The sequence below is a fragment of the Misgurnus anguillicaudatus genome, chromosome 15 (assembly GCF_027580225.2).
Source record: "Misgurnus anguillicaudatus chromosome 15, ASM2758022v2, whole genome shotgun sequence".
NCBI classification, from domain to species: Eukaryota; Metazoa; Chordata; class Actinopteri; order Cypriniformes; family Cobitidae; genus Misgurnus; species Misgurnus anguillicaudatus.
In genome coordinates, this window is record NC_073351.2 from 30,830,907 (window position 1) to 30,854,560 (window position 23,654).

Consider the following 23,654-nt stretch of genomic DNA (forward strand, 5'->3'; position numbering starts at 1 on the left):
GTGTATGTGCCGTTGGGACTAGAGATGGTCTCCATCTTGCTTCAATTAAAGGTCAGCTCTGTTTACATGTAGTTCCCACATGCTACACCCACGACCTTGCCATACACATGTACACATATAAATACGTTCACAGAGACACATAAACAGTATTCAGCCCCTCCTCCTCTATCAGATATAGTTTACATCAACCATCCAACCTGTCCTTATGTCCACAGAAGTGAAGTGTAACCTGTGTGACCATGCGGCCTTCTGAAAACCCAACAAACTCCTCAATATATACACACATAAACCCAGCTGTGTGTCTGAGCCTTGAGGCAGTGAGACAGAAATAACCAAACTCAGAGACTCCTAACAAGAACCACATTTACTTAGAGCAAGCCAGATAGACACGCAGAAAGAGAGAATATAAGAGTTAGTTTCCCATATTTTTATAAATGTAACTTCGAATAGCTCAATCCATTATTACATCTTTTCCTCTTAGCTGTTTTTAAACACAGCGTTATGTGCTTTGGTCTGGCGGACATGGGCGGGATTGGTTTTTTAGAAGTTTATTTTAGTACGTCTCTTTGCCCGGTCACAATCTTGTGAGACTGAACATTTACATTTTTATGAAATTCACCAACAATATCATTTTTTACCAAAGCAACCTTCACACACAGACATACACACACATCTTCTTGTGATACTGTTCGGATATGTGCCCAAAGGAAGGAGCTAATAAAGTTAAAATATGTATTAGCAAGCGGATAAAGATCATGAGGGACTGTTTGAATTGGACAGTGGTTTTTCCGCTGCGGCTGAGAGTCCAGAAGCGGCAATGATTTAAACAACCATAATGGTTATGACACTTGCTCACCGGTAAGATAGACAGATGGTTTTAAAGCGCATTGATGTACACTGTCAGTAAAGATTGTCATTGGCTGACACTGGGGAAGTACCTTTTAAAAAGGTCCTATGTACCATTTAGGTATACATTTGATACTGATATGTACATCATAAAGGTATTAATATCAGGGTTCACACAGGTCCTTAAAGTCCTTGAACGTTTGTGAATCTGGGGGAAAAAATTCAAAGCCCTGGGAAGTTTTTGAAAATATACATACATAGATACATGTCATTGAAAGTGCTTGAATCTATTTTATGCAAGTTTTCTGGAAAAAAAATTCATATTATTCTAGAGTTTTTAAGCACACATGCTTAACTGTTCGCTTTAAATGCTTATATCTTCTGTATGCGAATGTTGATTCATATTCTTATTATCATGAAAATACCTGAAACAATCTGAAGAACAGCAATATAAATATCCCTTTAGACATTTCCTGGAATAGTGTTTGGTATGCTACTTCTTCTTTGGCACAAATGGCGTTTCTACACGAGAGCGCCCTCTGGCTTTTGGATGTGGCGGCATTTCACCGTAATTCATTCATTGAGAAAATGCGCATTTGCACAATTAATCAGCACAGCCCTAACCAAAATGCTTTTTTGCATAGTTGTGTTTGACACATAAAAATGTCTCGGGTTACGTATGTAACTGTTGTTCCCTGAGAAGGGAACGAGACGCTGTGTCTCCCTTGTCATACTTTCTGCATCCCTGTAATGCCGTCTTTTGCAATATTTTAGAGAGTGATATACTTCCTGGCTCCCACCTAACCCTGTCTTTGTCGTTAAGCCTCATCATTGGTTGAATTTGATATGCACATTCAGATGCACTTACCCCTTGAGGCATCCCAAAAGTGTCACCGCAGTGATGCAGCACAAGTTCCCTCAAAACGGAACTGTAACAATGTATCCTAAAAGGTAACTTGATGTAACCTTGCTCTCACTTCAAATGTATTTCCACATTTAGTTCTTGAATTTGAGGGTATTGGATCTGGAAAGTCCTTGAAATGTCTTGAATTGAAGTTAACCAAGGTGTGGGAACCCTGTAATATGCACTGTTTAGGTGCAAAGGTTTATATTTGAAAGGGTACCACCCCAGTGACAGCTAGGGACCATTTTTTCTGACAATATAGACAAAAAGACACAAAACCATACCGTAATTGAATGTTATAGGCTCTTTGAAATCCGATATGTTAGACAGATCTGCCATTAAACATTGCATTCAGACTTGATTGACTTGACCATTGAGTTGAGCTGGCTGTCTTTGTTTATTGATGGAATTATCACCATCAGTCGGATTGAAATGAAATGTAAGCCTGCAGCCTAATTGTATTATGTTGGAGGGTTTTTCAATTACTTTCAAGTCCCTCCCTTGAGTATGTGTGTATATTTGTGAGAGAGACAGAGAACACGAGAGATGGAAAATATTGACCCTTAGTTAGACGGCTGTGAAATGATTCTGTTCAGCATCATTGTATGACAGAAAACGTTAGAGATAAGAAAAATATGAAATGTAATCCGGTATTGCATTATTTTCTTCCATTATTTTAGGCATGATAAGCCTTCAGTGTGACACATGACACAAATTTGTATGTGGTTAGGACCCTTACAAGGAAAACACTTTGAAGTTTACATTTTGGTTGAGCCCTGTGAAATGTTGACTTTGCGGTGAAGCGACCGTTAAACCTCCATATGAAGGAGTGCACACACATCAGCTCCCTCTAACAGTCGGCTTCAGTTTTAAAGCATCTTTTAAACGTTTCTCTTCCTTTTTTCCGCCCTGTTCACCCTGGCCAAGCCAAACGGGAAAGGAAGTCTGAATTAGAAACGGAGGGGCGGACGAATTCAGCCAGAGACAGAGAGTGTAACCCATTCCCAAATGTTTCTATTACTTTTCTACTGCAAATCCAGATGTGGCTCTGTTAGTCATTGGTGTGTGTGTGTGTGTAGTTTTACAACATCAGAATTCTTTCAGATTAGAGATGTAACGATTACCGATTTAATGGTTAATCGTGATAAAAAATGTCCAACGTTTTTTTTTATCTCGTCATTTTACTTACCGTTTAACCATGCCAGTGTCATAGCTCGAAAACCCCTGTCCAGCATCAACCAATTTAAGGAATAACGTAAGACAAACACATGCATTCACGTCTGCTCCCATGTGTTTGTGATGACAGTGCTTTACTGACTGAATTTCAATCGCAAAAATTTTCACATTTAGGAAAATATAGTTGTACTGGCACGTTAACTTAATATTTCTTTAGACAGATTCATCATTTTCCATTAAAGGTGCAGTATGTACATTTTAGCGGCATCTAGTGGTGAGGTTGCGAATTGCAACCAAATGCTTAGTCCACTGGTCACCCCTCGCTTTTGAAACCCATAGAGAAGCTACGGTAGCCACCACCGAACAAACATGTCATCTTCGGAGACAACGTAGTAAAAAAATTTGCCGTTAAGGGCTTCTGCAGAAAAATGGCGGCACAAAATGGCGACTTCCATGTAAGGGGACCCTCGCTCGGTGTATGTAGATAAAAAGGTCTCGTTCTAAAGTAATAAACACATAACGGTTAATTATGAAAGGTCTTTATACACCACTGATAATATAGTTTTGTTTATTATTTTGCATTTCTGTCAAGAAATCTTTCTAAAAATTACACACTGCACCTTTACATGATGTAATCTGATGAGTTTAAAGCTCTCTCTACTCTGTTTATTCTGCGATTGCTGTGAGCGCAGGTGTCATGCATCTTACTCCTGGGTTATAAAGTACACCCGATTTCTCACAACATACGCAGACAGATGACTTGCTGATTTGTCCTGGCTTTGTTTATAGGAAAATCTGATTTACTCACTTGTGTTTTATCCAAACTAGATGATCATTTATCTCAAAACCCCAAATGTGCCATGGTTAATGTTATTTATTTGATTTTAATGCGAACAAAAATGCGCACATGTCAATTTTTTTTAATGTTTGTTCACAAAACCATGATTATATTGATATCTGTGGTGATTTTGGTCACTATAACCGTCCGTGATGTAAACTTTCATACCATAGCTCTATTACAGATTATCCATTCTCCTACTTAACTCTTATCTTTTTCCTATACATAAATAAAAACAATTTACTTAGGAAGGTACTGGCACTGTGCTGGCATCAGATGTACAACGCGTTTACACTGTAGTCGTAGATATTCACAAATATCATACTATTACAATGCTATTATACATGTTATGTGCTAATAAAGCTTCAGCTCTATTCCTAATTCCAAACAGATAAATTCTTCCCTTGCTTTTATTAACTTTGGATAAAAACATCATGCTAAATGAATAAATGTAAATGTCTACAATACATAATATTGTAATACATAATGCATTTAGTGATTTTATTATGCAAAACAAAAGATGAGTTTTGTACTCATGCATCTGTTTTATAAGAAAACTAACATGCATATTGCTGATGTATTGCAAATTGACGATGAAGTCTGTGTTCGTGTGTGTTTATTAATAAGTGTGTTTTTGTATACAGTGTGTGTATACATGTGTGTCACGGTTGCGTGATCACAGCCGCGCGGGTGTCACGGGAGAAAGGCGGGGTAAGAGAGACAGGGGGAGGGGTCGGGGTTTGCTCTGCTCACCTCTCCTCTGTGTGTGTGTAAAGTGAATGGGTTTGTGCGGAGCTAGTCTGACTCTGGAAGCGGGCCAATAGTGCCTGTTAAACGGCCGCGTTGAGAGCAGAGAGGGATGGGATGTACTGGTACTACCGCTGTCAGTTCGCTCCACCCGCCCCGCGCTAACCGAGAGCCGCCTCGCGTCGTCTGTGCAGCTTCACCGGGAATCACAGCAGCGGCATGGATGATGCTGACTGCGATGACGCTTTAGGCCGACGCGTGAACCCTTTCTTTATTCGGATTTAACGCATTTGGATTACTTTTGTCATCGGAGACCACATATTTCTCATTTCTGCGAGGATTTAATGTCATTGTAGGAGATTTTTCAACAAGGTAAATCTCGCGCTTGTTTTGCGCTGCAGGTCTCGCGCTTCCCGCTTCTGTTCTGTCCGTCTGTGAGAGAAGGATGGATGCTTGAAATATGCGATTTATTCTCTTGTTTTTTTACTAAACCAATCCCTTATTTCTACATTTACAGTAACTAGGTGTTAAAATAGACGATTTAGCGCTGCTATGTGGCCATATATTGAGGATTTCGTCGTAAAATCTGATTTTATGAGGTACCTCAGAATGTAAACTGTTCATGTAATGGTGCTAGCCAGCTAGCCGTTTACGTCAGAAACACACAGGTATGTTCTTTGAGAAATATCACATCTTTTTCTCATGATGTTGGTCTGTTTTCATCCGTGATTTTATAAACTAGAGATGGTGCGTTTAGGGGCAGGGACTAAGTTTGCATACTAAACTTGTATATGGCTAACTCATTTGTTTGCTTGGTCAACACTGATGTCCAGTCAGATTCATTCATCCATATGTCGGAGACTATTAACGTGTGATGACAGCTAAATTACTATCAGATCTGGTACGGGAAGTAAGAGGAGTTTAAAAGGATTGCATTCATATGACCAAGATAGCCATAACCTTAAAGACCCCTGAACAATGATGCTGTGTCTGGTCTGCTTTATTAGATTTAGTGGCAATGTCCTCCTGTGACAGCTATATAGAAGGGACTGTGTAGGTTTGGGCCATAACTCTGCCTACCTAAGCAACATTTTTAGACACTATAATAATGCACCTCACTTATGCTGGCCTTGTCATGTGACATTGTTTTGTGTCTAAAACCTGGATCTAAACAGCAGTTTTAGTCTATGTGCATATTTCAATTATGCTGTCTAGGAGGTTAGTGCACAAGGTTTTGTTATACAGCCTTGAATTGGGGTCTCTCTGCAGACCGGTATGTGTATGGGGAAGGGTGACTGACGGGCGTGTTTTTGTGTTGCTGAGCTCACCTTCTGATGTCTGCACTGCAGGGCAGCAGTGTCAGCAGCTCGGTCAGGCTTTAAAACCAGACCTGTAGTCGCCTGGACTTTCATCGTTTGTCAGTCTGCACCATGAAGCTCCATCCATGCTTGTATTTGTGATGAAAATTGATTTTTCTGCCACGTGGATCCTTTGTGGTGTCCATGTGCATGTATGGTTAGCTTGACAAGCTGTCATTGTGTTGGAATTGTGCATTGGGGTAATAATGGCTAAATACCCCCTTGCTGCGCATGTGGGTTTTGTCTAGCAGCTTCTACCACTTGATGTTTATTGAATATTCACTCATTTTAAGGTCCTTGCATCGGTTTTAGTCATGTTCTGTTTAGTCATACTTCTCACTGGTGATGTGTTTCAAGCTTAGATGCATCTTAGTATTCATCATGTTTAAGCTGTAATGAAACCCTAAACAGGGCATCAGTGCCAGTCTTAAATCTGCATTAGAGAGATTATTGTTACTGTGTTGCCTGAATCATGTTCTCTGCAATGGTACAAAGTTATGCATCAGATTAAGTGCACATGTATATTGTCTATGAAAATCCCAGTGATATGTTGACAGTAGCTCTGGAATGTGTGTGTCATGCCACTTTAATGACTTCCGAAGGAAGTGTGAAGGACCTCAGCTGAGGAAGATGTGACTCACTATCCAATGATTACATGTGATGCATTTTGTAACCCCACACCAGACACTGCATGCAAACAAACTATTGCTAACACACTGTTCCCGGCACCGGATTGTTAGATTCTGACATTGTGGTTCAAAACTTCCACCTCCAGATACGCCCCAATGAGAAGAGCTCATATCCAGTGGATCTGAGGGTGTATGATTTACATCACAACGATTGTACTAAAAACAAAGTTTTCATTTGCGTTTTTGAAAATTGCATTGTATTATGCGTGCTGGGCCGGTAGTTATAGCTTCTGTATAGCTCAGTGGTAGAGTATTGCGTTTGCAGCGCAAAAGGTCATGGGTTCGAACCCAGTGCCAGGGAACACAAGTACTGATAAAAAAGATGGGTAAAAGTGTCAGCCAAATGCTTAAATAAATAAATAGTTGGTGATTTTACTTTGTAAAGAAACACCATGTGCCTGCGCACATGTACATTCATCTACATAGCAGTAAATACAAACAATCCAGACGGCGAAAGCATCAAGCTTTATTGCTACAAGTGACCCTGAACTACAAAGAGCCAAATTTTGTAAACTTTGTTGGACAAACGTTAAAAACTCAGTATTTTTAGTAGCACAAACACAATCCTGTAGGCCATGTTAAACACAAGCATTTTCACAGACTTTGCTAGCCTGGTTAAAACTAGACAATTCTCTGAGTCAACTGAGTTATGGTCTGGCAAAGGTTTATAGCAAATCATTTCTAAAGGGGCGTCACCAACGGACGTCACTCAAATGTCTCTGGGCACAATTGGATAGACCTACAACCAATCAGAGCGATGAAAGAGATGACGTATGTAGAGATATATCAGACTTTTGCCGAATCCAGTCGGTAAGACAGCGATAAAATCTTTTTTTAGATATGAGTGCTTCTAGTGTTGTTATTTGCTCGGGTTTTAACAGAAAGTAAAAGTTTAAATCGCAGACGCGATAGCTGATTTGAACAAGTGATGTTCCCCTGGCGGCATCCATCTTTGTAATGTACAAAATTTGCTTCACTGTCGCTACGCTGTCATCATCGTGTAAAGACCGGCTCAACGTTTTTGATTGGTGCCGCGATTTCAACGGATTAGAAATGAGCTTGAATGGTCTCTTTGCCAGACTACTTGCAGAGCAAATCTAAATTTGCCGGAAGTTGTCTGGGTTTTCCCAGGCTAATGCCGCTTTCCAGGCAACTTGTAACCCGTGAATCACAACTTCAAAACCACGACTCTGAACTGGGAGAACATCGATCTAGTACGAGTTCACGAGTAGAAAGTCACGGGTTTGACTGCCGTTCCAGTGCACTTTCATTGGTAGAAGGTTGGAAAAACACGGGTTACAGGTTGCCTGGAGCGCATACTCCCAGTTCAGAGTCGTGAGTTGTGGTTTTGAAGTCGTGATTTATGGGCTTAAAAACCTGCCTGGAACGCAGCATAAGACTTTGCATCATTTACACTGAAACAGTAATTGTGGTTAGTGGTGCACGATATATCGGCCGCCGATATAATATCGGCCGATATGGTCATTTTTTTACACATCGGCATCGGTCCGATGTCAAAATAGGGCCGATGTGAACAGGCCGATAATCATTCCTGTGTATTTGACGTGTGTGTGTAGGAGACGTGAGTGTGGGGGCGAGTACGTTTGTTTTTGCACAAGGGCATAAGTTACACATGTGCTGAAGCAGGTTCTGTCGTTTGCCTGGTCGTTCTTCAAAGTGTCTGAAGAAGATCCTCGCTATGCTGTGTGACAGGGGTGTCCAATACGTCGATCGCGATCGCAAAGGCAATGCCGGTAGATTGCACATAAATTAACTGTGTATCCTTATGCTGCTCAATGCCTCCAAGAGTAATTGTGACACTCGTAACTTAAGTCTTGAGTTGCTGTGCCTTTCTTCTCAAATGTGTTTTTATAAATCTTATGCCTGCCCGCCAGAGCATGTGAGCGGTGCGGTAATATTTCCATCAGAGCGCATTTCCGAAATTTCCGCTCTGCTCGCTCAATACCCTCAGCACCGCTCGCTCATCCCAGAATGCCCTTTGGTAATTTGCTAGTTCGAGAATAGCTACTTTAATCTAACTGATCAACACAAATACAAAGCGCCATAATATAGGCTAACTGATTGCTTACCAGCATTAAAACCATTTAAAATAAGAATCTTTATAGTTCTCCGCTCCGTGGATGAGAAAGCTTCAGCCAAAAACGCATTTAATATTAACTGACTGAACACTGGACTCTTCCCTGGACATTTAGATATTATTTTTTTCATCAACAGCATGCGTGGAACATTATAAACATTGATGAGAATCTGCCGACTCGACTGATTCAGCACGTCCTCTATTTTACAGAGAGTTCGCTTAATTAACGGCTTTTCATTCGGTCCGTGTGAGCTAAACATTTTTGTGCTATAATTTGCTCTCGCGGCTATATTTCAAAATATTTTTGACCAAGTAACACTCGGGATAAAATGTAAGTTGTTTTAGATAGCATTTAAGCTTCTGAAATGATGACAAATCAGTCTGACTAAAATGATATATCCAGATGAATTTAGCCAAAATAATGATTTATTCGTTTTCATACTATATAGATACACGTTAATTTATCTACCAATATACTATTGAAAATGCCATAAATAAATACTCATGGCCTTCTGTATTGCATTCGTTTTGTACATTTACAGGTTCATAAATACTGTCTAATTTTAATTTCTTTAAGACAGAGCTGTGTTCTGTATTTACTGATGCACTGTAAATTTGCACTTTAAAAACCTTCTTGTTAAGTAATTGTTCTTCAATTTATTTTAGTTTTTTCAAATAATATATTTATATAACAGAATAGTTTGTTAATCTTTCTCATAAGGGGAACGAATTATTATAATATTTCGTAATTACTTATTACATTTATTATTACTTAAAATTAGTAAAACATGTGAATGTCGTGGAAACAATTTGTTAATTTTAATTATATCCGGAGCTCCGTATCAGTTAAACTATAATAGCCAACACACAACTGTACATAACTGCGATTTATCAGCTAATACTTTAATTTGGCTTACTTAAAAAAATTATATCGGAGCGGGATCTGAGCGGGAATTGGTTTATTTGCGAGCGTGAGCGGAAAGTTAACGGAGCGCTTGCTTGGGCGGTGAGCGACTGAGTGGAGCGCTTTAACAGTAGAACGGAATATTTAGCGGAGCGTCACACCGCTCTGCTTCACTCACATGCTCTGATGGTGGACAGCCCTAAATCCAATGTAGAGATATATGCAGTATAGTCCACGCATTTAAAGTGTTTTTAGCATGTAGAACTTGTCGGCTAAAAGTCTGGACACCACTGTCTTAGAGTAATTGTGAAACACAAAGTCTTTTTGAGTTGCTGTGCTTTTCTTCTCAAATGTGTTTTTATAAATCTTATGCCTGCCCGCTGCAGTGTAAACTTTCGAAATTTACCAGGATGCAATCGCATTCTTTCCTTCATGCAGCTGATGCACGCGCCCGGTGTGTGTACGCGCGCCCGAGCGAACGAGGGAGGAAGAGAGAGAGAGAGAGAGAGAGAGAGAGCTGCAGCATTGTGCTGATTTATATGCTTCTGATACTATTGTCATTTTCTTTCTAGTTTGTTTTACTAAACCGTGTCTCTGCTATTTTATACAGTACATGAACTCCAGGATTTTTTTCAACTTCTCAAAAAAATAGAGTAATGGTGACAGCCCTAAATCTAATGTAGAGATATATGCAGTATAGTCCACGCATTTAAAGTGTTTTTTAGCATGTAGATCTTGTCGGCTTTATCATTTTAAAAGTAGATCACCACACAAAAAAGTCCGGACACCCCTGCTGCTGTGTGCAATGAGAGTGAGGGCCGGGTGATACGAGGGGGAGTTCGGGACAAATTGTTCAACACAACCAATTTGATCACCCACTTTTAAAAAATAAGCATCCCGAAGCTTACAAAGAATAAGCTTACATATCAATCAGCTAATTGATGACATTTTGCACATGGGTAAAGGTGCACAATCAGTCATTTCTGGGAATAAATTACAAAAGTACATTTTTTTTTTGGAAAATAGCTCTTTATTTGATTATCATTAAAATGTGTTTTTATACAGAGATATCGGCATCGGCAAATATCGGTATCGGCCATAACAGACAAGGGTCATATCGGTTATCGGCATCGTGCAAAATTTTCACATCGGTGCATCACTAATTGTGGTGTTTTTACACCAAAAGTTTACGTTTTCAGGACCCCACAACTCAATTTTCGTGTATATGAACAGTTAAAAAATCCAAAAGCTTTCAGCTTTTCCATGCAAAAGTGTCCTGTAAACGGCCCCTGAAGTTGCCACTACAAGCTTTCATTTGGGTTTAAACTGTAGGGACAATAAAACATCAAGAGCAGTTCAACCTATTCAAAGCTTCAGGTTCTTGTTCTCCTGTTGTAGCATATTCCTGCCTTTAATGGTGTGATTTAGGATTAACTCAAACCTCGAGAGGTTAATATGGTAATGTAATAAAGCTGCAGTGCATTTGGGATACCGCAAGGTCTGTAGTAAAGTTTAACCCTTGAGGTTGGAAAGTCAGCCCAGTGCAGCCCACACAGAATCTAAATTTGTTTGAAATATTATTGGTTATAAAGCAAGTTTTACTCTTTTATACCCCAAAGCTAATTCCAAATGATGTATACCGTTCTGGCAGTGTTGTTCTGTGGTATGGATCAATTTTGCTGCAGTTTTTATTTTTGAAATGAATATCATGAAAGTTAGATAAGCTGGCCCAATTAGGTCATGTGCCGCTTCAGGGAACAAGTTAGACACAATAAACCCATCAGTAAAGACTGGACTCGCTTCAGGTGAGTTCATATTGATTTAGGCTTGTCTTTATAATATGGAAATGTGATCCCACTTTGTGGTGGAGGGATGAGAATACAGATGTTGCCCAAGGGTGTGTTATTTTGCTGGCAAGTCAAGATATCAACTTTTTGCAGGTATGCTTTAGTGGGAAGAGGAGGCAGGAGAATGTCAGGCTAGCATGGCCAAGAGAAATGCATCAAGCTGAATCCTGAGGTACAGGATCTTCACAGATAAACAAAAAACTCACACCAGTCTGTTTAGAGATGCACAATCAATCCTGTGGTCTGTCACATGCTGCTTATGCCTGAGATTGTGCAGTCCTGCAGAGGAACAAGGGGAAGAGGAAGAAGGGATGTGTTTTTAGTCCTGTGACTCCCCTCCTCCAGTGTGCATGGAGGAAATGTGAGCCATGTCGCTTTTATCAGCCCTTATTGTTTGTGCTCCTTGGGGACGGTCCTTCCTGATGGCAGCCAGAACAGTCCACATGTTCCCATTCAGAGCTCACATCCTTACATATAAAACTAGACTAAAAAGCTTTAAAAAGTCTTGTGAATTTTCACTTTTTTAAAGTTGGCCTGCATAGGGATAGAGGGGTGGAAGAGAAAGTGTTAGCATGAAAGCAAGGTTAAACTAGAGAGATGGGGTGAATCACTGCAGTCCCGACTCGTGTGTCCATGCAGGATGTGTAAACAGGAAGAGGATGAAAAGGATGTGGATCGCGGCAGCTGTTGGTATTCCATTCATGGGCTCTCAGATTCCTAAAAAATATTTTTCCTATGAGTAATTCATAAAACAAAACATGGAAAGCTGTCAATAAGTAAAAATGACAATGGGAGTATCAGGTTACATTTTAGTTCTTTGTACTTGTCCAACCAGGTCGCATGTGTTGACTGTTAGTCAGACTCTGTTTTTCGCAGATGTTCCCTGCCCACTATAATTTTTACTATAATATTTACTATAACGGCTTGACACAACAACAATAATCTTAAGTAAACACATAAATTTTGTGTAAAAGTGAAGAAACCAAATAGGAGGGAGCAGTGTTCAAACCACAAGTGTTTTTGAAGATCAAGACTCTAAATATATTTGGTAGAGGTGGAGTGTGTCTGGATTGTCGGCATCCAGCTGTGCCCAGTGGGATAACTTCTGAATTCACACCCTCACATTCCCTGGAGGAAACTGTATGTTTACTGTGTTTGTTTTTCCTGCGGGCTCAATTTAGTATTACGAGCGGTCTGTCCTCTCTGGCTTAAAAAAAGAAAAGTACAAATTTGTAGACTGCTATTGCAGTTATGTTATAAATTTGTTGTTATAGATTTGTGTGTGCCCCATCTACTGCTGTGTATTTTTGAGCATTTGTAATACTTTTGAGACATACCAGTATTTTACATTTCATTGATATCCAGAGCGACATACAAGCGAGCATACATACTATAACTATATTTTAACCAGGCCCATAGCAGAAAATGTTACCTATACGCATTGTCAAACCCAAAGAGGCAGGAAATTAGGTTGCTCAGCACTGTAGTGTGTTGTATTTCACTTTTATACTGCATGTGAATGAGATTGAATTACACTGCTTGAGTTGGAATCGCACTGCATGTGTTTAAGGAGTGTTACTATTCTTGTCATGTCACCATGACCTAGTATTTACGGTTGATTTCACCCTACTGTGAATATGCCTTCGTTAATCTCTCTCTCATTCTCCTCCTCCCCAACAGATGACGGAAGGGCGGAGATGTCAGGTTCATCTCCTGGATGACCGGAAACTGGAGCTCCTGGTGCAGGTAAGACAACATGGTTTTTAAAATAATGTATATAATACAGGCAAATTGCAGCAGCTGTGATATTGTTGGTTGTTTTGTTTATTAGCGGGATAAAGATTCTGATACTTTACCAGTATTGTGTCTACAAGTAAATATTATTTAAATATCAAAGTTGGCAGGTTTTGGTGAGTGTTTTTTTTGTGATAAGTGTCCTAGATTTCTTCCCATTTTGTCTTTAGGCCTTTTCACACAGATTATGAAAAATACACGGAAGATGCATCCGGTATTTGTCTGGGATGGTTTTATTTTTTGGTTCATTCACACTGCCAATGATTTTTCAGAATCTGCCCTTGCATTCACACACATACCGTAAAGATCCTGTAAAGACACATGACATATTTAAAGTCCTGCACTTGGTAGGTTTTTTCCAAAGCGCCTGGAGTTTGCTAATTATCCGTGATTATTCTCTCGAGAAACAAAGCGTATGCCGTTTTTGTTTAGGACAAGATCATAAGGAGGGTGTGATGCGCTTTTCTGTCGTGCTGGTGAATGATTTTAGCTTCAGCACGGATAGTGACGAGCTCCCTGATCTCTGCTTTACACAGAAGCGACTCTGCAAATTTTACAGAAATTTTCTGGGACCAAAGTGCTGTGTGAATGGGGTTTTAGAAGGAAAACCCTCATCGCCAGTGATGGCTCGTGACTGCACATCCAAGGGGCACAAATTCAAAATAAGTGTTCCGAGTGTCCTGTGTGTTGCTTGTGTTTTCAAAATATGTGTTTGTTGCGTCATGTGAACCATGTGCATCACGTGTTTTGGCAAAATAAGTGCCTGCTGCACAAGCTTCAAAACCGTTTATGATCAAAGAGACGCTCACAAAATACAGACAAGACACTCCCTTAACACTAAACTCTGATTACGCATGAGATTATGCGAGTATCTGGCAAACGCGGGCATATCTTTTATCATAAACCCTTTAGATGCGTCTGCCGCAGGCACTTATTTTGACAAGACACGTGATGCACATAGTATCACTCGACGCGCAGAACACATATTTTGAAATTACAAGCCAAACACATGATGGGCTACATACATGTTATGATGAACTTCACATCAAGTGCCCCCTGAAAAAAGAAGTCACCGGCCGCCACTGCTCACCACTCCTCTGAAACTGGAAATAGGGTGCTTTTGTGTGAATGTTTGCTCTTTGTTTTTTTAAGGGGGTTTAATATAACAGCTTTTTGCCCCTCTCCAATTGTATGCGCCAAACAGACCATATGATTAAGTTGCCCTGGCCTGAACTCTTTAGTATGTGCTCATGTCTGTCTCTTAAGGGTTTTATCTGGTCTGTTTACATTCCCATAACATCTCCAGTCCACTTCCCGATCAAGTCACCTAGCCAGTCAAAATTCCCCTTCATGCACACAGCAACCCAAACACAACATAAATCCACCTATCAGAACACAAACATCTTCTTATAGTATAAGTTTAGTTTCCATAACAACACAATGATTTCCCATGCCCTATCAGACTTTAATACAAACATAACCATGTCCTAAGTACAGCTCTGTTTCCTCAGCGAGTTATTTTTTGGCAGCATTCACATGCAAACACACACACAAATACACACTCATATGACCTTTCCCAGGAAATCTCTAATCTAGAGGTAAACACTGCCTTGGGTGCTTATAAACTGAATGAAGTTAGAATCTATTCTGACTATTTCAGTGCTTTTCTATTCTATTTCTATGCGCTCTCTCACTCCCTCTCCTTTTCTCTCCCCTTCATCTCCTACAGTGATAGTGATTCAGTGCACGCCTGTCAGGTGTGGTTAGCTGACCTGATTCCTCGACTCCAATCCATTTTAAACTCCCATCATAACTGGGGGGATCTAATTCTTCTGCCTCCGCCGTCCTCGACTCCCTCCTTTTTACTGTTTATCCTTTGAGTACTGGATGGATCGGTTGCCATTCGGGCTGATATAGAAATGTAGAAAGTAGAGGTGAATGAGTACTTAACAGTGAGAGAAGAGGAAACAGATTCCCAGGAAGAGAGAAACATATTCAGGCCAAGGCAGCGTGTCCTGTCTTTTCTCTTGGTTTCTCTTGCCATCTGTGTCTCTCCTGTTTATGATTTATTAAGGTGTAGGAGAAATGCACGCTTCGTGATATTTACACATTTGTCCTGGTTTAGTCTCGAGTACTTAAGATATCTGTTGTCTTAGCACTGGCCTAACCTGTTGAGTCTGATGCCAGACTTTTCTTCTCTCTCTTTTCCTCTGTCTCCATGCGGGCGGATGTTCTGCAGAAGGCTGTGTATAGGTTAATCAGGCCATTGAGAATTTTAGTGTTATTCTTGGTTCTTATTTTTTCATGTTCCTTGAGGACGCCTCTTTCTGTGTGAGGAAATAAATATATATGTAGTTATGTAGGTGTAGATATATACACCTATGAGAACTTAATGCAGTCTTGGACCAGACAGAATTTTGCATCATCCTGTTTTAAAGAAATGGTAAGACTTACAATAAGGTTTATTAGTTAATGCATTAGCTAACATGAACTAACAATAAATAATACTTGTACAGCATTAATAATCTTAGTTCATGTTAATTTTGCCATTTACTAATTCATTTATAAAATCAAGCATTGTTACTGTTAACGGTAATTAATGCACAATCACTGGACTAACATGAATAACTGTATTGACATTAACTAACATACATGCTGAAAATCTATATTGTTCATTAATTATTCGTTCATGTTAGTTAATGCATTTACTAATACAACCTTTTTGTAAAGTGTTACCAAAAAAACTTTATTCCAACAGTTGTTGCAGGCCAAAAAGTATTTTTGCATGTGTTGTGAAATTGTTATGATCTTTAAGATGCGCACTAGGGCTGAAACGATTCATCGAGTTACTCGATTTACTCGATTCAAAAAATTCCTCGAGGCAAAAATTCTGCCTCGATGCCTCGCTAAATTCCTATGACGCGCACTACACGCGGCGAGATCTGATTCACACGGACCGTTGTTCAATGTTCAGGAAGCACATCATAGCGCGCGGTACATTTTGAATTTAGTTGGCGCGATGGCGGAGCGAATATGTCCATAAACGGCAGAGAGAGAATGTCTAAAGTTTGGGATCATTACATTCAGCATCTGAACCGAAAATATCCACTGCTGTTTCACCAAGCGTCGATGAAACAAGGTAACGTAGCTTCCGCTGATTTTAATCCCATACTGTATTTGTAGCGATGTCGTTATGCGGTTTGACTAGATATGATGTTTAGCTTTGATGTTTTTAAGTAGTAAACGTATTCACGTTTAATTGCAGGAGAGTATAACCCCTTCACACACACCCATGCACTTACAGGTGTGTGTACCAAAGACGGCACCACAGTGCAATCATATATGGGCAACTTGTAATCTGACATATTTTGTTCAATAATAATAATCTTTGTCTTATTGGAGTTTAGCATAAGGAAGATATTATCTCTCACGCGAGAGACCGATCGCGCGATGCATCAAATATGCTTAAACTTTTATGTAGCCACGCAACAATAATTTCAGCTGCATGCATTCACTGTATACAGCGGGACGTGATGTTGTGATTTTTCGAACGGATTCTTAACCTAAAATGCACCGCAATGCAAGTGATGCAAACCAAATGCAGCGTTCTATTGAAAAGTAATGTATGTATTTCTGCCGTACCAAAATGCAATGAAGCAACTGAATGTCTGACTGGGGTGTAACTCTTCCTCACGCACAGCATGCGTGACATAAACACAGGTGCACGTGCGCGCGCACACACACAGGTTGTTACCATAGCAAATAGGCTCACCCCAGAAATTATATATTATATGTTAGTAGCCTAATGGTAAATGCTGCAGGTGTAGAAATGTACATAAACCAGATATTAACTTTGATGTCAGGGCTAGATTACAGCATAAAACCTGTTGTGCATATTAATAAATTAAAGTGTTTAATTGTTGGCACTGGCACTTAACACTAAATGGGTAATAAATAGGCTTTTTTGGAGCCAAATACCTCTGTTTTTTTTAGAAATAAAAGCCAAATGCTTGAACATTTTACAGCCACGTCATTTTCGTTATGCATTATTTGTTTTGGTTGTTTAAAAACACACACAAATTTTTTATCCGATTACTCGATTAATCGATCTATTCAGTGCTAGATTAATCGATTACAAAAAGAATCGATAGCTGCAGCCCTAATGCGCACACACACATGCTGTGAAGTCCCTGGCTTCAGTTTTACTGATGATTCTCTTTTTGACTTTGCTGAGTCTCTCTGGAGTCTCATCTAACAACCTCCTCTTCCTCCATTCTTTTTCCTCACCTCATTAGAGGCAATGCACGAAACTGAAGGTTATTGTAGATGGTCTTACAATTTGCAGCTAGTAGTATCTTATGGCACTTTTCCATTGCGTAGTAAGACTAGGCTTGGCACGGCTCAGCTCGCTTTACTTTTGGCGCTTTTCCATTGCGTGACCTTGAACGATAAAAATGTCTCCCCGATCCACTTTTTCTGAAACATTGTATATCGTGATTTGTGCCTACATCAACTACGCGACAAAGGGGCACGCTACAAGAAGTACGCAACAAGAGGCGCGCTACTTTTTTGTCCGCGTTTCACTCGCGTGTTTCCGCTGAGCTTTCAAAGTATACCGACCGCGGTTGGCCATGTTCCAACACGCAAGACAAACGGTTTCTTATTTAAATTATTACTCTACGAGGCCGTTAGGGTTGCCGCGGTGACGTAATTTTCCCACCGGTTAAGGCATAAAAAAAATTGTTTGGTTCTGGTTTCCGACCGACCCTGCCAATTTATGTGCGACCCAAATTTATTTTATGAGCTTGGGGAAGAAATAATACACATTAAATAAATACACAAATAAAAAACTTTGAGGCGAACTATAATTTACCTTTTAGTACAGCACCGTTTTTGTAAAGCACGTGTCCTCCAGCAACAAACAAAGCAGCTACACGGTCGTTAACACAATAGTTCACAGATCGTTGTCGCCACTTACAAAGGCACTGGTAAAGTGGTAATTTTTGGTGTGCATTCGAGATGCTGTTTCGTGCACAGCAACATGATCTTTTGCCCCGCCGAAAGTTGTAAATTACAGACAAAAAAAGACGAGCTGAACAACGATATGCAAGTGGGCTTTTCTCTTCCAGAGAGCACAAACCAAGGCTCATTTTTGCTGGCAGTAAGTGAATTATAATATTTGAATTTATGGTATTATGGCCAGGGCTTGACATTAACACCCGCCAAACGCGGGTAAGATTTCGGCCGTAAGGCGGGTTGTAGTTTTCTTAAAAGTTATGCGAAATGATAAACAATACGCAATGCGACACTGGGAAACTACAACTCCCATGAGCATTCTGCACCCAGAGCAACGCACAGAGATTTGTTGAGAGACGCGCACGCGATCAGGGGGGCGTTGCGGACCAAAGCGTCACCTTCCAGAGAGCGCGCGAGAGCTGATGGATTTGCGAATGCACAAGAGGACGCAGTCTGAGCGCATACACACTTCGGGAAAGATAAAACAATTGCATGGAAGTGATTGAAGAGATATAAAGTGCGTGCACACTCTCAGTGCAAGAGCGAAGAGAAATTCAGCGCATACCTGAATGCACACGAAATCAAAAGAAACCCTCCATCGAGAGGTTCGCGCATCATTTTAATGTAACAATAATGCCCTCCCGACATTTGTCAATAAAAGTCTTAAATCACTTTTATCAGAAACCATTTAGCTTATAAAACACATCTGCATGACAGTAAAATTAATGTACATATCTTGACAGTATTTACTGCTGTTGTTAATAAATATTTAAAGTGGTTATCGATGGGTTTTGTGTTTATCTTTTCAGTTTAGAATTAGTGTTTCTTCTACACCCCTGTTCTACTTTTAATATATTCATTCAAAGTTAATCTATTTATGCCTTACTTACTAGCATGTTTTTCATGCACCTTATATGATCTATACTGATATTAGGGTTGTGCCGATAGACGATAGTATCTTGTATCAACGATCTTCAGACATATCGCCAATGGCAGGCTTTCATATGCGATAGTCACGACGATAGTTGGCGAATGGTTATTATTATTATTATTATCATCATAGTTTTATATTAACACCCACAATGCATGCTTTTCCTCACATGAGGGTTTGGCTTCAATTTACGTGGAGAGCTTGTAAAGAGAGAATTCCTTCTTGCGCGTACCTGCATTAATGCGCGCGTCTTGGTCTCCTTCTACCACTAAAATCCAGCGCGCCGCGTCATGAGCAGCTGCGCTTCTCTCTGTCTCACGTGCACGTGCTCTCGCGTCTGTCCGAAGTCCAAACATAAACTAAAGTAGTAATCCTTATGTATTTGTTCAGTTTAATGCGTTTCATGCGAGCTGAGGCAAACTTTACTTTTTGTTTAAAATATGACCGGCTGCATATTAGCGCCTCTCTCTCACTCTCGCGTACGTGCAGAAAGCTGCGCTCTGTCTGAAGTCAGATCACTAGGTATTAATCCTGTTTATGATATGCATTTCAAGGAGTTGTAGAAACACGTCCCTCGTGTTTAATATATGATTGTGTTTAAAATATGATAGCGTTCCGCTGGACCGATGCGTTTAAAAAGGCACCTCATGAGAGCACCACTGATTGACACGTGTAGTCTTCTGCAACAGCACTAAATAAATGCATTGCATTGTTTATGTGCGCGCATGTGTGTGTGCTTGCGCAGATGCATGTTTTTACAGTTATTAAGTAATCATGATAGGGTTTTAATGACGCGCTAGCATTAATGGCATCAGGTTTAAGAAGGTTGCGGTCATGACGGTGTTGCTCTTGTTTTTTTTGTCCACCCATCAAGTGACTTGTTATAATGAGTAAAAAATTAACAAATAAAAAAATGAGTAAACTACTTCTCCGCCTCCCGATAATATCGTGTATCGCCGATCTCACAGGCTGACGATAGGACGATCTGAAAATAGGGCATATCGCCCAACACTAACTGATATACCAGCTATATACCAGCTAATAAATGTTGTCTTAATTCGGGTAGTCAGACTGCATTTGAAATTCAGTCTGCATCTAATTTAGCAAGTAAATTTGCTCGAATTAAAGTCATTTTAGGATGCCAAAGTCAAATTTAATCATATAAAATTTCACTTTGGCTAGTACCTTTGAAAAACAACTAGCCACTTTGGCTGGTGAGCAAAAAAGTTAATGTCAAGCCCTGATTATGACATTTGTTAAAGAGTTCCACTTTTATACTTTAGCCACAGGCTCACGTAAGATATTTTTCATATCATACAGTGTTTCCCACACATAAGTTAGACTAATTCTAGTTAGACAGATTCAACACTGGCCTCCACATATTGCGTTTCGTTATTTATTTATTTTTTTACTTTAAAACACGCAGTGTATTCGTTCAGCTGCATTTACTGTTCCTGCTCTCTCTCTCTCTCTCTCTCTCTCTCTCTCTCTCTCTCTCTCACATACACACACACACACACACACACAATTAAAAAGAGATAATCCGTGGAGATACGTGGCTCTGCGCTGCGTGAGACAAACACGCAATATGGCCAAAGTCACCTCAAATATATTCGCTATTCATATTTAACAATTTCCTACCTATCCCTTGCTGCCACTGTAAAAAAAATAAAAAATAAAATAAATTCCCTACCGACCCATGACCTAAACTGACAACCAACCAGAACCAAACTTATTTTTTTTATGCCTAATCGGCGCGTCACAAACTCGGTGATCCCGGTATCACAGAGTGGGAGGGGCTTATAAATGTACATGCAGACGTGCACATTTTACTTTCACTTTTGAATTACGCAACTATTTAAATGCAGCGCTTGCGTAAGCTGCGTTAAATCGCGTATGAATTTGCGTGCAATGCGAGTGCAACAGCTGGTTTACTTAAGTGCTTGAGTCAATGTGCGCAGGTAATTCTTAAAGAACCCGCCAGTCCCAAGAAGAATTAAACATCATATATGTATATTATAACAAAAACGAGTAAGCACGCAGCGTCGTTCATCATCTGGTCAGTCAGCTCGCCTCGCAAACTCTGACAGAAATAAATGAAATCTGACACCTGCTGCTCTGTGACGTGACACGCGTTCAGCTCCGCTGATTTCAGACAACAGACACATTCAGTTGTAAGTGTTTGCTCTCTCTAACGAAACTAAATGATTTAATTACACAAAAATATCAAAACGACGGTGAAAGACGGTGTCGTGGTGGGCAAGTGATATAACCGGTGAGAGGATGAAGCACCGGTTATCACCGTTTCACCGACTATTGCGGCAAGCCTAGAGGCCGTCAGGGCAGCACTGATTTGTTACCTTGTAGGACTGCATTTTTTAATAGGGGCATTATTATGGCTGTATTAAGGCTCACTAATGGCAAAATAGTCTTTAAAAAACAACACGAAAAAGAATCGTGATAAAATCTTGAAATTTTGCCTAAACCAATCGTGATATATTTTCCCCATATTTTAATGATATGTTTCTGTACAAACACCCGTGGGGTCAGTCGACTCACTTCGCTAAGTTGCAAAAATGCCATGCATACATGCAGATGTGCGTGCCGCGGATGTGCCGCCACAAATTGCAAGGAAAACACTGGTATGATGTTCCTGATTCTCAGCCTGTGGATTTTTTTTAACCACTAAAAGGTAGTTTGGGAACTTCGAGTTTGGGACAGCGAAGGCACAAAGGTAAAGCTAATCTTGCATTAACGATGTTGATAGTGACGATTCTCTCAGACCAATCAGTGATCTACAGTGTTTTCGCGTCACGTTGCTTGGAACCCCGACCGAGGTTGTACTAAAAAAGGTATCGGGTACTACGTACTGCACCCAGTGGAAAAGCCCCCGAAAGTAAGCTGACCCAAACCAAACTGTGGGGTACTATGCAGTGGAAAAGTGCCATATGTCATTTAGCAGATGCTATACTTAAACATATAAAAGTCAACAACACAATGACTTTTAAAGTATCGCAATGACAGGTTTGTTCTATAGCAGTACAGAATGCTAAAGCAATTGAGATGCTGGAGCCGAATTTAAAAACAGATGAAGAGAAAAGATAGGTGAGACACATTTCGCAAGATGTGCTGCTCTATTGTTCAGGTGTCTAACTGCTCATTAGTATGTCACACCTGAATCCCCTCAGCAGGCTGTAATTTTGTGAATGATGTCTGTTTACCATGTGTGTTTGTCATTTTCTGTGATGAGTCAAGGCAGGTGCTGTTATTGTATGGTTCTCTCTTGCTCTGTCATTCCTCACAACTATAATTAACAAAGTCAATAGTTTAACAAGAGCACGTTTGGTCATCCTTGAAGAAGAAATATTTTTTAGTTGAATACAGTTGGTGCTACATGACACACTAGTAGTAATACAGTCTGAGATTTAAACTTCTTTAAACAAATCACAGCTGATTTTTTTTTCCGAGAAAGTAGATCTCAGTTTAATTATTTAGGTAGATTATAACTATAGCAAGTAGCAACAAAAGAATTGCTGTGTTTTAACAGTGATGAATCCTCAACAAAATAGCTAGCATTGCTTTGCATTGAAGTCACTCTGTGATCAAACCTGACTCACATCTCCCTTCCCTTTGATCTGGACCTGACGAGACCATATGCTGTGTGTTCATGTCATCGCTATTGCCCTGATCCTCCATCCTTCTCAGAAAACCCACCGTTTAATGCTATTAAATCACAACGCTCCGGATATTCTTCCACAAGGCTACACACACTATCAGGCGCTCCTCTATGCGAAAACATATGTCTGTGATTTGAATCAGCCTGAGTAAGTTTAATGACAGAGAGGATATGATCGTCTTCCCACAGTAAATCTGTTGAAACCATACAGCACTAATATTGATGGCCCTCAATGCACTAACAGGATATTAATACTGCTTTATCCTTCTTATCTGCACGTTTCAGAGACTCTAAACACATTATGATATCAGTAACTGTCATAATCAAGTCTGGAGGGAAAGAGAGAGAGACTATGCTTCTGTTCTCTATGAAAAGCGTCATTGATTTGAGTATCGGCACTCATACACATATACATGCACTGCCACAAATTGGCCCAGACTGAAGATTGCGGTCGTATTAAACCTTACTCCTCCTTGTACCACATACTCACACACACGTATTGGAGAATTGAGTAAGCAAGCTGTTTCACAGCACATTGCTTTAAATAAGGAGATTAAATGTGCCAATTGATTGATGTGGTAGGAGGATGCAGGCATCGATAGGATGGGAATAATGAATAATATTAAATGATAGTATGACATACGTATCTTAATAATAAAGGCATGAAAGGTCAAACATAAAATAATGAAATCTGTAAAAATGTCTTGAAAAGCTGAAAACTGCTAATATTGGGCCTGAAAGAAGGGTTGTGTGATTTAGGGAAAATATCTAATTGATGTTTTTCTGCCAGAGATTGCGATTCGATTTGCAATTAACTTTTGTAGCAGATG

The 23,654-nt window shown here is 39.9% G+C and overlaps 1 protein-coding gene across 13 annotated transcripts in view; it reads left to right on the top strand.

Moving 5' to 3' along the window:
* The window catches only part of frmd4a (FERM domain containing 4A), a 210,806-nt gene that overhangs the window by 145,104 nt on the left and 42,048 nt on the right, over nt 1–23,654 (top strand). For 11 of the 13 annotated variants that reach the window (XM_073853769.1, XM_073853765.1, XM_073853766.1 and 8 more), the window contains exon 2: nt 13,088–13,153. In XM_073853769.1, coding sequence (XP_073709870.1) covers nt 13,088–13,153 — 66 coding nt within the window. Of the gene's footprint in view, nt 1–4,523; nt 4,884–4,970; nt 5,180–13,087; nt 13,154–23,654 lie in introns of those variants that run through there. The other 2 variants (XM_073853767.1, XM_073853768.1) reach the window with 2 other exon arrangements.